The sequence below is a fragment of the Taudactylus pleione genome, unplaced genomic scaffold (assembly GCF_031769625.1).
Source record: "Taudactylus pleione unplaced genomic scaffold, aTauple2 ptg001314l, whole genome shotgun sequence".
NCBI classification, from domain to species: domain Eukaryota; kingdom Metazoa; phylum Chordata; class Amphibia; order Anura; family Myobatrachidae; genus Taudactylus; species Taudactylus pleione.
The window spans coordinates 12290701-12304967 of NW_028285714.1; the positions used below are offsets into that span (position 1 = coordinate 12290701).

The following is a 14267-nucleotide window of genomic DNA, read 5'->3' on the forward strand; positions in this document are numbered from 1 at the left end:
AAAATAGAGAGAGAATAGATGACAAGAGTGACAATTAACTAACAGGTACGAAAAAAGATAACACCGACATTTACATGAATGCAATTTCAGATTACCTGTTCTTTTCATTATGGTTGAGTGCATTGCCCCTCTGCATCCATGTCATTTCTGTCTTCAGCTGCTGGGGCTAAGCCTCTTTCCCAGTCTCCAAAACACCTCCTGTAACAAATATTACACCACATTGCCAAGAGTAGCAAGACTTGATTCAAAAAACGGGAAAATGATGACTGGGCAAATCCTGCAACTAGGGATAACGTCGGCTGGAATGTACCTGAGGAAAGAAAGTGTAGGGTACTGAGAAGTTTAGCTATCCCAGGAACTGCTCGATTAGTTGGGACAATGGGTTCCAAATCCCCCTGTAAAACGCTATACAGGCTGTAAATTGCAGAGAAAGATAGCCTATACAATTTAATCACCTGGTCCTCTCTAACACTATCAAGCAAATGCCTTTCACGGTAAAGATGTTGCCTGGGGATGGAAGCCGGACATTGCCGATTAATAGGACCTGTTTCCTCTGCAGGAGTGACATCATGCACATAGGCAATGACTTCATTTGCAGCACATGATACTGGTGCTGCAAAATCTAAATTGTTCGCCTCCACGCAAGCAGAAAAAATATATTGCAGCACTGTCTGCTGAAAGGGCTCCATTTACACTGTAACACAATGTAAAATAATAAACAAAACTAACTAATTAGTAGAATACAACAAAACAATAAAAAATTATATGATACTATTGATACTCTCTCTTCTCTGCTCCTAGATCTCTATGAAACAGAACTGTGACAGACAACTTTTACTACAGCTGGGAATCTTCCAAAATCAAAGGGGTGTGGGACTGTACCAAGTTCAAAAATGTTTTTTAGTAAAAAATGACCAATGTTTTTTATGTAACGCAAATTAAATGATTATATTATTATTTCTGGAAAAATAAAAAAATGTTTGAATGAGATTTACAACAGTTTAAAATCAACTCACACCCCAAAGGGGCTGCGAACAGATTTCCGCGAATCTAGCCATTCGTTAGCGCGAGTTTCGCTTAATTGGATTGTAAAAAAAAAACAACATGCGAATTCTTATAAAAAAGTATAGGGAAGTATACAAGCAGAATTTTCAACGCGATTACATGCGATTTACAACAGGTCACGTAATTCGCAAGTATAATTGGATTGAGCGAATACCGCAATCACTATGAAAACAGGCAAAACATTCCCGTTTACAGCAATTTGCCTATAATTAGATCGCCCCCTTAGAGTCAAAAATCTCTCCAGAAGGATGGCTTGCCAAACCAGAATAATCAAATATTTATCAATAACATATGACTATATATAAATAGAAATTAACATATTGTTCTAATTATTTTCTATCTCAAATTTGTAAATTGTAATTGTCTTAAGAAATACAGCAAATTCCTCATTGTTTGTTTAAACTCAAATAAATAAAAAAAACATGAAAAATGCATATAAATTAAATAAGTGTTCATAAATGAAATATATATATATTAATTTTAGTAGTGAGCACTAACGTAGAAATTATTAAAAAACTAAAAAGAACCCAAATTAGATATGTCTAAATAAAATTGAATTGAATAAAATCTACATGGATACTATACTTAGTTTAATTATATATAAGATCCCAAAATGATGACACTGAGGGCAGATATGTATCATAAAGATATTCAGACTAAGCAACAGAGAAAAATTAAAGAAAAGAAAAAAAGGAATGAAATGCTGTAATGATGGAAAGAGAGGGTAACTTGAAAAAAATATATATAGAGAGAGTTGGTAAAAAATATAGACATGCAGCTCTGGGAACATTGAGCACCTTTGAACACACCAATGATCCCTAACATCTCCATGTTTAAACACCTTAATGAACAATACTATTATAAATAATAATATAATTACAGTACTTCATTTAGATCTAATGTCTCGCTCAAACCCTCTGGATACAAACAGATGAATTCGTAAATCCAGTAAAACCTCTTTTTTGCACAATTGTTTGAATCGATCACCTCCCCTGTTAGTTTTGCTAATGTGTTCTATTCCTGTTATTTTTAAACTTTCTGGATTACTATTATGACACATAGCAAAATGTCTAGACACGTTATGTGTCATAACTTTGTTCATGATATTTCTCCTGTGTTCCTCAAATCTGGTCCTAAGATTTCTGTTAGTCCTGCCGATATATGGTAAGTTGCACCCACATTGAAGGAGGTAAATTACATATTGTGTTCCACAATTTATAAATTTTTTTATATTATAGGTCTTGTTTGAATATGGGAATAATACATTTTTAGTTTTATCAGAGCCGGCCCTAGCCAATTTGGTGCCCTAGGCAAAATTTTGACTGGGGCCCCCTACACATATATATATAGCAAAATCAAAACCGCACCCACATCTTCACAATATAATCAGAGTTTGGGGTGCTTCCCACTGGCACCAATCGAGGTCCAGATAAACACAGCCAATTTGAAAAATAGTGGCACTCACCAGAGTAAATATTAAACAGCTATAGGTTTTATTGCTTACAAATCCAGTATGTCAAAGTTTGACAAACTGGATATGTAAGCAATAAAAACCTGTAGATGTTTATATTTATACTGGTGAGTGTCCCTCTTTTTCAAATTGACTTATATATATACATACGTACATATATATATATATATATATATATATATATATATACATACATGTTTACCCCCAGGCAGTGTCCATTGTCTGTCTGCAGACTTGAAGGGGACCTCTCCTCCCCTTACCCTCCCCCTAGGATCAGCCACTGGGTGGTCCTACCTGGTGGCAGAGGGTCCTCTGTCTTCAAGTTCTGTCTTCATGTGTTCCACTCTTACTTTATTCCCCCTGTTCGCAATTTACATGCTGGGCTGCTCTGGCGGCGGCCATCTTTGAAAAGGACGCAATGACTCATGGGATTTGTAGTTTCTCTTTTACTGCTAAGAGTCTGAGCAGTAAAAAAAAAAAACTACAAATCCCATGTCACTCCACTTTCTTCTCTGGCCGGTCGGGTGCATGGGCTGACAGCTGACTCATCTCAGCTGTCCAGTGCCCACCCCTAACTGTATATGGACAGCGCGGCCAGGTCCTGGCTGGTACCCGCAGCTGACTTGACCTGGCCACGTGCTGAGCTGCCGACCAGAGCTGAGCTCTGATTGTGGCAGCGCCAGGGAGGCAGTGGCAGGTGGGTGAGCAGCAGCAGGCGGGGGCAGCAGCAGAGCCGTCGGATGCTCCTGGGCATTCCAGTTGCCCCTAGGCATTTGCTTATTATGCCTATGCCTAGGGCCGGCTCTGAGTTTTATTGTTAGTGTGGGGACACATTCTGCATCGTGAGCCTCCACATTTATAAATTTCTATTGGGATACTTGGAAGCAGGTGTAATTATCTGGAGTTAGTTGAGATTTATTGCATTTTAAAAAACTGGGGGCAAAGATGTTTTTGAGGTTGCAGTTTTTCTTGAATATAATCCTAGGTTTGTATACTATTAGATGTTTGAGAATTGGGTCTCTTCTAGCAGGGGGTAGTTTCTTTTTATGAGGTTTTTGAAAAGGCTGGAGAAAAGAAGTGTAAAATCCATATTTTGGGGTACATAGCTCAGTGTGTATGGGCGATTGCGTGCTCCCACAGTCGCTAGGTTTGATGTGCTGCACATCAAACCTAGCGAAATTGCTAGTGGACTGTAGTAAGTTAATGAAGGATGGAACAATAATTGTTCCATCGTTAATTAAATGGTTCCAGTGTGTTTGGGCAATCATTGTTCAAGAGCATTTGTTCCAATGTCAGAATGAATACCCGTCACCCGAGTGTGCCCAGCTTTACAACACTTTTTTGCTTTGCTCCCAACTCATTATCAGGCCCTATATGGGTATTGATTAAATACCAAATATAGCAAATTACTTGATTATAAAATCAACAAACATCAATCCACACATTAAGATAAAAAACTAAACATGAGCATTCCAAACATATGTTTATAGAGCCCTTAAGTTAGAGTGCATATTCTGAAGAGTCCTGTATAAACACAGACTTCAAAAGATATCTATCACTTGCTTAGTTAGTAACAATATTCATAATGTATCCACAGTTATCTATATGCTAATCTCATAACACATACTACTTATGAATGAAGTATGAGTACCTAATTAGTGCATTTATAGCTTTTAATACCTGTAATGAAATCACAATTTATGTGAAGAAATAAATAAGAGTGCATAGTATTAAGATAAACTCAGCCAGTGGTAATGGAAAATATACTTTTTAGCAGTAGTTATACAGCCGCAGACTTTAGCAGCCATTTAAATGCATAAACCTATGTTAGACAGAAAAAGAAAAAGAAACAGCGATCGAAGACTTCAATCACCAAATGGTTCCAAGGATCATTAAAAATATAACCTAATTTAAAAAATATAATTATAACACTTTTTCTGTTAAAACACATACAAATCCAATCCAGTGTCAAATTGATAACTCAATAAAAATATTTAAATACACAAATAGCAGATACAATTATTAGAACAATGTTGCACTTTTCCATCTAAGGCATCTACTGTAATAAGGCATATATCTGATATCAGATCATATTACAAATTTCACAGATATTTTTCCCTCATATATAAACAAAGTGTCTTTTTGTAGAATATCTACAACAATCTAACTTCTGTTAAAACCTATGTATAAATAATTCCTTTGATATGCCCAATGATAATAATCAGTACTCTGCTTTCTTTACATAATAATCCGCCTATAATGGCAACGGCCATGCTTCAATAAATAAATGGATACCAGTGTGTCTCATTTTATTCTTTTTGAAAAATACTACCCAAATAATAGCCACCAATTATTCGACAGTTAAATCCAAGTAAAGGTTTCACTGGCATATAAATACTAGTGTGTTTACCGGAGAAGTCCAGACAAACAGCAGTGAGCATCCAGGTCAGTTCATGCAATAAAAGTAAAGGCTTAATTAGCATAGAAGAGGACTACATGCTTACTGGAGCATGACAAAATGCATTAGGAACCTTCCTTATTGCCTGCTTCTTTGAAGTGGACATCAAAGCCATAATGGTACAGGACTGGGTTCTCTCTTCATTGATGCATCTCTGCAATTTCCTACCAGCAGCTGCTAGCCAACATGGGCAATCAGCATGGACTATCACCGGATTTTCTGCATGAAGTGGATACTTACCAATGTATGTTTGGACCTCTCCGGTAAGCAGTTAATTGGGAATCATTATATTGTCCTCTATATGCCAACAGCACCATCTAGTAGGTATAAGTCGCACACAGTAATTGAAAAAAGTTGCGCATGTGTTGTTTGAAACAATGTGATGTTTTCACGATGCGACTTGTTACCTAATTGACTGTTGACATTGCCACTAGCAGCTTACTGAACATGTCACTTTCTGTTATTGTGATAACTTGGGGTAAATAGCTCAGTAGAGGAAGGTTTGGTGCAGTGTTTAGGTGCTTTAATGAAGGATCACGCACAGCTTCCATGTAAATAAATGGAATAGTGCTTTACTTTGCAGCATGGAAATCATATAGGAAATGGACCTCAGACTGCACACCTAGAACATATATATACATAATTGGAGGTGCTACCTGTGGAGACAATTGATACATGCACAAAAAGAAGAAATACAGGTGCTCAACTCCAAATTAACTGATTGTATATAAATAAATAAATTTTTGCAATGAATAGAGATTTTTGGCATAATCTTGGCCAAGGTTATGGGCCTACCTACCACATCCGGGTAACCTCGGTCGGGTAGGTCCCTAACATACTAGGGTTCAAATCCAGAGCGCAGGACACCTCCAAACTGGCCCAGCTAAGCCGCCCCAGGGCACCGCCATGGTTAGAAAAGTGCAGTGTAAAAGAGATAGTTAAGAGCAGCTACTGCTGCATATAAAGAATGAAAATAAAAAAGTGAGGTACATGTATAATAAACAAACAGTGAAGGGTTAAAATGTGTTCTAAAAGTAAAATGTGTTATAATGTGGTGCCCTGAAACAGATCAACCAGTGCAATCCAGGGGGACCCACTCCCCAAGAATGAACCAAAGCTGCACTACACAGTCTAAATATTTGCAGGACTTACCTATATTGTGCCTCTGACTGGTGTGCATATTACTATGCCAGACTCCATGCTCTAAACCAATGTAATAAGGGTGCTAGTCTGAGTGGAAAGTGTCTCAGGCTTTCCAGGTGTGCAAAGCAATGCACAGATTGGATTCATATAGGAAATGGACCTCACACTGCACACCTAGAACATATATATATATACATAATTGGAGGTGCTACCTGGGGAGACAATTGATACATGCACAAAAAGAACAAATACAGGTGCTCAACTCCAAATTAACTGATTGTATATAAATAAATACAATTTTGCAATGAATAGAGGTTTTTGGCATAATCACGGCCAAGGTTATGGGCCTACCCACCATATCCAGGTAACCTCTGTCGGGTAGGTCCCTAACATACTAGGGTTCAAATCCAGAGCGCAGGACACCACCAAACTGGCCCAGCTAAGCATCCTGAGACACTTTCCACTCAGACAAACATGTTAGGGACCTACCTGACAGAGGTTACCCAGATGTGGTGGGTAGGCCCATAACCTTGGCCAAGATTATGCCAAAAACCTCTATTCATTGCAAAAATGTATTTATTTATATAAATATCTGGTCTTACACATTTTAACCCTTCACCGTGTGTTTAATATATATGTACTTCACTTTTTTATTTTCATTCTGTATATGCAGCTGCGGCTGCTCCTAACTATCTCTTTACACTGCACTTGGATATGGTGGGTAGGCCCATAACCTTGGCCATGATTATGCTAAAAACCTCTATTGACTGCAAAATTTTATTGCATTTATATATATTGTTAATAATTTGGAGTTGTGCACCTGAGATTTGTCTGTTTCTGTGCCTGCAATTAGTCTCATCAGGTAGCACCTCCCATTATATATATAGTCAGGTTGTGCAGTCCAGAAATCTTTCCCAAATACTCCATTTAATGTGCTTTATTGCACTTCTGAGGGAAAGGAGATGCCCTCATTCTGGACTAGCACCCTTCCTTGTTGGTTTAAAAGCATGGAGTATGGTAATGTATATGCACACTGTATTAGGCACAATTCTAGGTAAGTCCTACAAGTTATAAACTGTAGTGCAACTTTGGTTAATTTTTGGGGCATGGGTCCCCCTGGATTGTTTTGGCTGATCTGTCTCAGGGTATTGCATTATAACACATTTTCCTTTATAACACATTTTAACCATTCTCCGTGTGTTTAATATATATGTACTTCACTTTTTTATTTTCATTCTTTATATGCAGCTGCGGCTGCTCCTAACTATCTATTTACACTGCACTTTTCTTACTATGGTGGTGCCCTGGGGCAGCTTGGCTGGGCCAGTTTTTGGGGGGTCCTGCACTCTGGATTTGAACCCTAGTATGTTAGGGACCTACCCGAAAGAGGTTACCTGGATATAGTGGGTAGGCCCATAACCTTAGCCATGATTATGCTAAAAACCTATGTTGACTGAAAAATGTTATTTCATTTATATATATTGTTAATAATTTGGAGTTGTGCAGCTGAGATTTGTCTGTTTCTGTGCCTGCAATTAGTCTCATCAGGTAGCACCTCCCATTATATATATAGTCAGGTTGTGCAGTCCAGAAATCTTTCCCAAATACTCCATTTAATGTGCTTTATTGCACTTCTTAGGGAAAGGAGACGCCCTCATTCTGGACTAGCACCCTTACTTATTGGTTTAAAAGCATGGAGTTTGGTAATGTATATGCACACTTTATTAGGCACAATTCTAGGTAAGTCCTACAAGTTAAATACTGTAGTGCAACTTTGGTTCATTTTTGGGGCGTGGGTCCCCCTGGATTATGTTGGCTGATCTGTCTCAGGGCACTGCATTATAACACATTTTAACCCTTCACCGTGTGTTTAATATATATGTACTTCTCTTTTTTATTTTCATTCTTTATATGCAGCTGTAGCTGCTTCTAACTATCTCTTTACACTGCACTTTTCTTACTATGGTGGTGCCCTGGGGCAGCTTGGCTGGGCCAGTTTTTGGGGGGTTCTGCGCTCTGGATTTGAACCCTAGTATGTTAGGGACCTACCTGAAAGAGGTTACCTGGATATGGTGGGTAGGCCCATAACCTTGGCCATGATTATGCTAAAAACCTCTATTGACTGCAAAATTTTATTGCATTTATATATATTGTTAATAATTTGGAGTTGTGCAGCTGAGATTTGTCTGTTTCTGTGCCTGCAATTAGTCTCATCAGGTAGCACCTCCCATTATATATATAGTCAGGTTGTGCTGTCCAGAAATCTTTCCCAAATATTCCATTTAATGTGCTTTATTGCACTTCTGAGGGAAAGGAGATGCCCTTATTCTGGACTAGCACCCTGCCTTGTTGGTTTAAAAGCATGGAGTATTTTAATGTATATGCACACTGTATTAGGCACAATTCTAGGTAAGTCCTACAAGTTATATACTGTAGTGCAACTTTGGTTCATTTTTGGGGCGTGGGTCCCCCTGGATTGTGTTGGCTGATCTGTCTCAGGGCACTGCATTATAACACATTTTCCTTTATAACACATTTTAACCCTTCACCATGTGTTTAATATATATGTACTTCACTTTTTTATTTTCATTCTTTATATGCAGCTGCGGCTGCTCCTAACTATCTCTTTACACTGCACTTTTCTTACTATGTAGGTGCCCTGGGGCAGCTTGGCTGGGCCTGTTTTTGGGGGGTCCTGCGCTCTGGATTTGAACCCTAGTATGTTAGGGACCTACCCGAAAGAGGTTACCTGGATATGGTGGGTAGGCCCATAACCTTGGCCATGATTATGCTAAAAACCTCTATTGACTGCAAAATGTTATTGCATTTATATATATTGTTAATAATTTGGAGTTGTGCACCTGAGATTATTCTGTTTCGGAGCCTGCAATTAGTCTCATCAGGTAGCACCTCCCATTATATATATAGTCAGGTTGTGCAGTCCAGAAATCTTTCCCAAATACTCTATTTAATGTGCTTTATTGCACTTCTGAGGGAAAGGAGATGCCCTCATTCTGGACTAGCACCCTTCCTTATTGGTTTAAAAGCATGGAGTATGGTAATGTATATGCACACTGTATTAGGCACAATTCTAGGTAAGTCCTACAAGTTATATACTGTAGTGCAACTTTGTTTCATTTTTGGGGCGTGGGTCCCCCTGGATTGTGTTGGCTGATCTGTCTCAGGGCACTGCATTATAACACATTTTCCTTTATAACACATTTTAACCCTTCACTGTGTGTTTAATATATATGTACTTCACTTTTTTATTTTCATTCTGTATATGCAGCTGCGGCTGCTCCTAACTATCTCTTTACACTGCACTTTTCTTACTATGGTGGTGCCCTGGGGCAGCTTGGCTGGGCCAGTTTTTGGGGGGTCCTGCGCTCTGGATTTGAACCCTAGTATGTTAGGGACCTACCTGAAAGAGGTTACCTGGATATGGTGGGTAGGCCCATAACCTTGGCCATGATTATGCTAAAAACCTCTATTGACTGCAAAATTTTATTGCAGTTATATATATTGTTAATAATTTGGAGTTGTGCACCTGAGATTTGTCTGTTTCTGAGCCTGCAATTAGTCTCATCAGGTAGCACCTCCCATTATATATATAGTCAGTTTGTGCAGTCCAGAAATCTTTCCCAAATACTCCATTTAATGTGCTTTATTGCACTTCTGAGGGAAAGGAGATGCCCTTATTCTGGACTAGCACCCTTCCTTATTGGTTTAAAAGCATGGAGAATGGTAATGTATATGCACACTGTATTAGGCACAATTCTAGGTAAGTCCTACAAGTTATATACTGTAGTGCAACTTTGGTTCATTTTTGGGGCGTGGGTCCCCCTGGATTGTTTTGGCTGATCTGTCTCAGGGCACTGCATTATAACACATTTTCATTTATAACACATTTTAACCCTTCACCGTGTGTTTAATATATATGTACTTCACTTTTTTATTTTCATTCTTTATATGCAGCTGTAGCTGCTCCTAACTATCTCTTTACACTGCACTTTTCTTACTATGGTGGTGCCCTGGGGCAGCTTGGCTGGGCCTGTTTTTGGGGGGTCCTGCGCTCTGGATTTGAACCCTAGTTTGTTAGGGACCTACCCGAAAGAGGTTACCTGGATATGGTAGGTAGGCCCATAACCTTAGCCAAGATTATGCTAAAATCCTCTATTGACTGCAAAATGTCATTGCATTTATATATATTGTTAATAATTTGGAGTTGTGCAGCTGAGATTTGTCTGTTTCTGTGCTTGCAATTAGTCTCATCAGGTAGCACCTCCCATTATATATATAGTCAGGTTGTGCAATCCAGAAATCTTTCCCAAATACTCCATTTAATGTGCTTTATTGCACTTCTGAGGGAAAGGAGACGCCCTCATTCTGGACTAGCACCCTTCCTTATTGGTTTAAAAGCATGGAGTTTGGTAATGTATATGCACACTTTATTAGGCACAATTCTAGGTAAGTCCTACAAGTTAAATACTGTAGTGCAACTTTGGTTCATTTTTGGGGCGTGGGTCCCCCTGGATTGTGTTGGCTGATCTGTCTCAGGGCACTGCATTATAACACAACTTTGTATCACTTTCTTTATGTGAAAACTTAATTGAATTATCTGTGCTTTTTGTATATGTATAGCAGCTCAGTTAAGGTAGTAATTGGATATTGTATATAAACCAGCGCTAATTGGTATATAATGCAAAAATGTATTTGCAATGCATGTATAGAACGGTAAAATATATATAAACACACAAAATATAAAATTAACAGGATAAAAGCTTAAAAGACGATATTTTTCAAAGAAACTGTGCAGGTTTCCTTGTTTGTGTTTATAGCCCTTTTGTGGGTTTTAAATGAGAGTCCCGGTACAACATATCAGAATGATGGTATTCTTCCTAGGAGCACTGTCTCTGGAGGATCTAACTCTCCCTGGTAAGCTGGCCCTATCTTACCTTCTGGCATCCGAAGCTGTGTGGCAGTGTTGTGGGTCTTCTTAACAGTGCTGCTGCTGCGATCTTCCCGACTTGAGTCTGGCTGGTGTTATTCACTCGCGGCCATGGATGACGTCACTCGGGGATCTCTTCAGAGGCACAGAGAAGCGCTCCTGTTCCCAACGCGTTTCATATCACACTGGATACTTTTGCAAGGATTTCTTTATGTGTTTATTTCTTTTTAATACTTCAGTGTATATGATGTTTAATTTTGTACCAATAAAGGTTATATTTTATTAAGAGTTTTTTACTCTTTATTTTGTTGAATTGTGCATCAATACCAGACAATTCTTTTCAATCTTTTTTGCTCTATATTTGGTCAACCTAATTGTCAAATTATTACCATAACTAGTGCAGTAGTTTCCAGTTCCCCCTTAATTCCTTTAGCATTGCTGTCATTTGCAGGCATTGATCTATTCACTTGAAAAAGTGTCTAAAATAATTTAAAACCACTTTGCTCTGACTTGTATTTGGTGGAGAATTCCATGTATTGCTGCCTGATGGTGGAGAATGTAGTGGTTAAGCCTGATCATTATTATGTAAGATAGTCAGTTCTAAAATTGATTAGACACCTTTGCCCAGTGGTCTTAGTGGTCTTATAATCATATCTCTGTCACTCACTCTGCTCTCATTGTTGGACACATGCTCACACATGTTCAGTTTTCTACAGTTTTATAATGTTGTTTGTCAGAGCATGGTTTGGATGTGCCCTCTTAAAGGACTTAGAGCCTGATTCAGAGTAAACCCGTCATGACTACTTCTTTGTACACAGCAATATTTTGAAAAATATGCTAATGCCACTGGTGCCACCTCTAATCTGCCGCTTGCATACAAAGATGCACCATCAGTCGCTCAATAAATGTCTGAGCAACCATGTCCACAACAAAGCCACCAAAGCCAGTGAATCTGTGTACAAAGATGCAGTCACTGCGACACACCCGCAAACCACTTACGACACATCCGCATTTGACTTGCTTATGGGCAGTAAGGGGGGATCCCTTACTGCCCATAAATACTTACATAATGGCAGCGGCCATTTTCCAAGTGACTTGTACAATGCTGCTATGCTGAAGCGGGACTTCAGAGAGTTAAGTATTGAATAAATGGGTGCATGGTGTGCAGTGTGAACCAACCTGCACCGCACACCCTGCAACCATTATAGATACGCCCCTGCTTAGGCTGTGGGAGGGGTTAGTTCAGGGATGGGGAACCTCCTGCCCGGGGCCGTATAAGGCTACAGATTCATTTGGTCTGGCCCTCTGAGCTTTTTCTGCTAGCCTCATCTGGCTAGCAGTGCCTAGAATGGCACACTGCAGCCAGAATCTTTGGAGCAGTGCCACCTGAATGTTTCAGACAGTCACACCGCTGTCCTTACAGCTCCCTGGAGCATCCTTAGGATTCTTCGGGCATTGCAGTAATCACCTGCGATTGTGGCTCCACCTCCATGTAACGAAGCACAGAGGGTGCATGGCCTGCACTGTGCCCGTGAATAATGTTACATATATCAAAATGGCCCTCTGCAGAAAAAAGACTCCCCACCCCTGGGTTAGTTTAATGTTAGGCTGCTGGAGGCTTGGGTTTTTATTAGGTAGGGGTTAAGTTTTGAGTTAAAATACTTTCCCAAATCTATTGGGATTTTCATTGTCAGGATGCCGCTGTTGGTATTTTAATCATCGCTATCCCACACCCAACCCTTTTATTTTTTTCCGATACATATGCTAACACTTACTCATATTTTGTGTTATCATTGTTTAAACCTTTTCCCAATATGTTAGGATCACAACCTTATTTTAGATATTTCAAACAGCTAGGTATACTCACAACCTTATTTTAGGCATTTCAAACAGCTAGGTACACCTTATAAATAAATGATATTATTATTATTAATAATAATAATAATAATAATAATAATAATAATAATATTAATGCTGTTTACTTCAAACCTTTGATATAATGGCACTTACAGAATAACGATAGGTACTTTAAAAATATAATCTAGATGAGAAAGAAAAAACAAGATTTTGTTGTATAGAAATAAGCCTAAAATAATTAATTGAAATTATTATTACCTTTAGGAAATAGAAATAACTTTAAACACTCCATTAAAGATATTTTCTAAAGATTGCAGTGCTTAGCTTTTCTAATTAATTAAATTCACAAATGATAAGACGTTTTTCATCACAATTCTTATCATTCCATTCTCCAGTGTCATACATTTCTACACAATCCTCCACTCCATTGTCATTATTGGGTTCTCCTCTAGCCCAGTTTGAGTAGACAATTCTTTCAAAACTTTGGTATCTAAAAGTACCCTCTGTTTGTTTATCATTTATACCCAGATATGCATGAACCCCAAACTGTGAGCGTATGGATGACACAGCTCGGTTCTCAAAAACATTCCTTGGTGATGCCAGCTGACCTCCTGCTTTAACACAAACTTTCTGTGCATCATTATAATTAGCTTGTTCGCCATTTGAGACATAGATCTTTTCTCCACATGTTGCTCCTCCTTTGAAATATGTAAAAGCTGAAATTTACAAAAAAAAAATGTAATGGCTGATGGTAAATGTTATCCTTTCCTCAGGTTTTAAATTCCTAAAAGTATATTATAGACTATAAAACTAGGAAACATTTTTAAAGGTTTGTCACAAAGGTAAATTGTGTTTAAAGATGGGCAATTATTTTGAATGTTATTTAGGTAAACATGTTTGTGCATATTATAAAGCACTATTATCAGTGGCATTTTCTAAAAAATATTTATAAAGCAATTATTTTCCAGTAATAAATTCCCTATTACACAATATTACAAATGAGCAAACTTTTGCTCAAACGATGTGGAGTTTAATTGCAGAAGTTCAGCAAAAAATATATAAAAAGGTAAGCATCGCTTGTGACAAGAAACTAACCTGTCCCTCACCAGGCAATGGTGGGAAATCGTTATGAAATACCGCCGGCAGCAGCAGCCTGACAGCTAAACAGATCCCGGCAGCGGCAGGCCGACAGCGCTGGAAATCCCGAACGTCCTGAGGTAAGTAAAAACTAACCTAATCTAAAGACACTAATCTCCCCCCCAAGTGTCTAACCCTAATCCCCTTTCTAAGTGCCTAACCCTAACCCCCCTCTTCCCTGCTGCCTA

The 14267-nt window shown here is 38.6% G+C and overlaps 1 protein-coding gene across 2 annotated transcripts in view; it reads right to left on the minus strand.

Annotated features, from left to right (window-relative positions):
* The window catches only part of LOC148443262 (pulmonary surfactant-associated protein D-like), a 250002-nt gene that overhangs the window by 161103 nt on the left and 74632 nt on the right, over positions 1-14267 (minus strand). Inside the window, exon 4 of one of the 2 annotated variants that reach the window (XM_088463115.1) lies at positions 13276-13658. The exons of the other annotated variant lie outside the window; for it this stretch is intronic. Within the exon in view, the coding sequence (XP_088319241.1) occupies positions 13276-13658 (383 nt within the window). Of the gene's footprint in view, positions 1-13275; positions 13659-14267 lie in introns of those variants that run through there. 2 annotated transcript variants of the gene reach the window in all.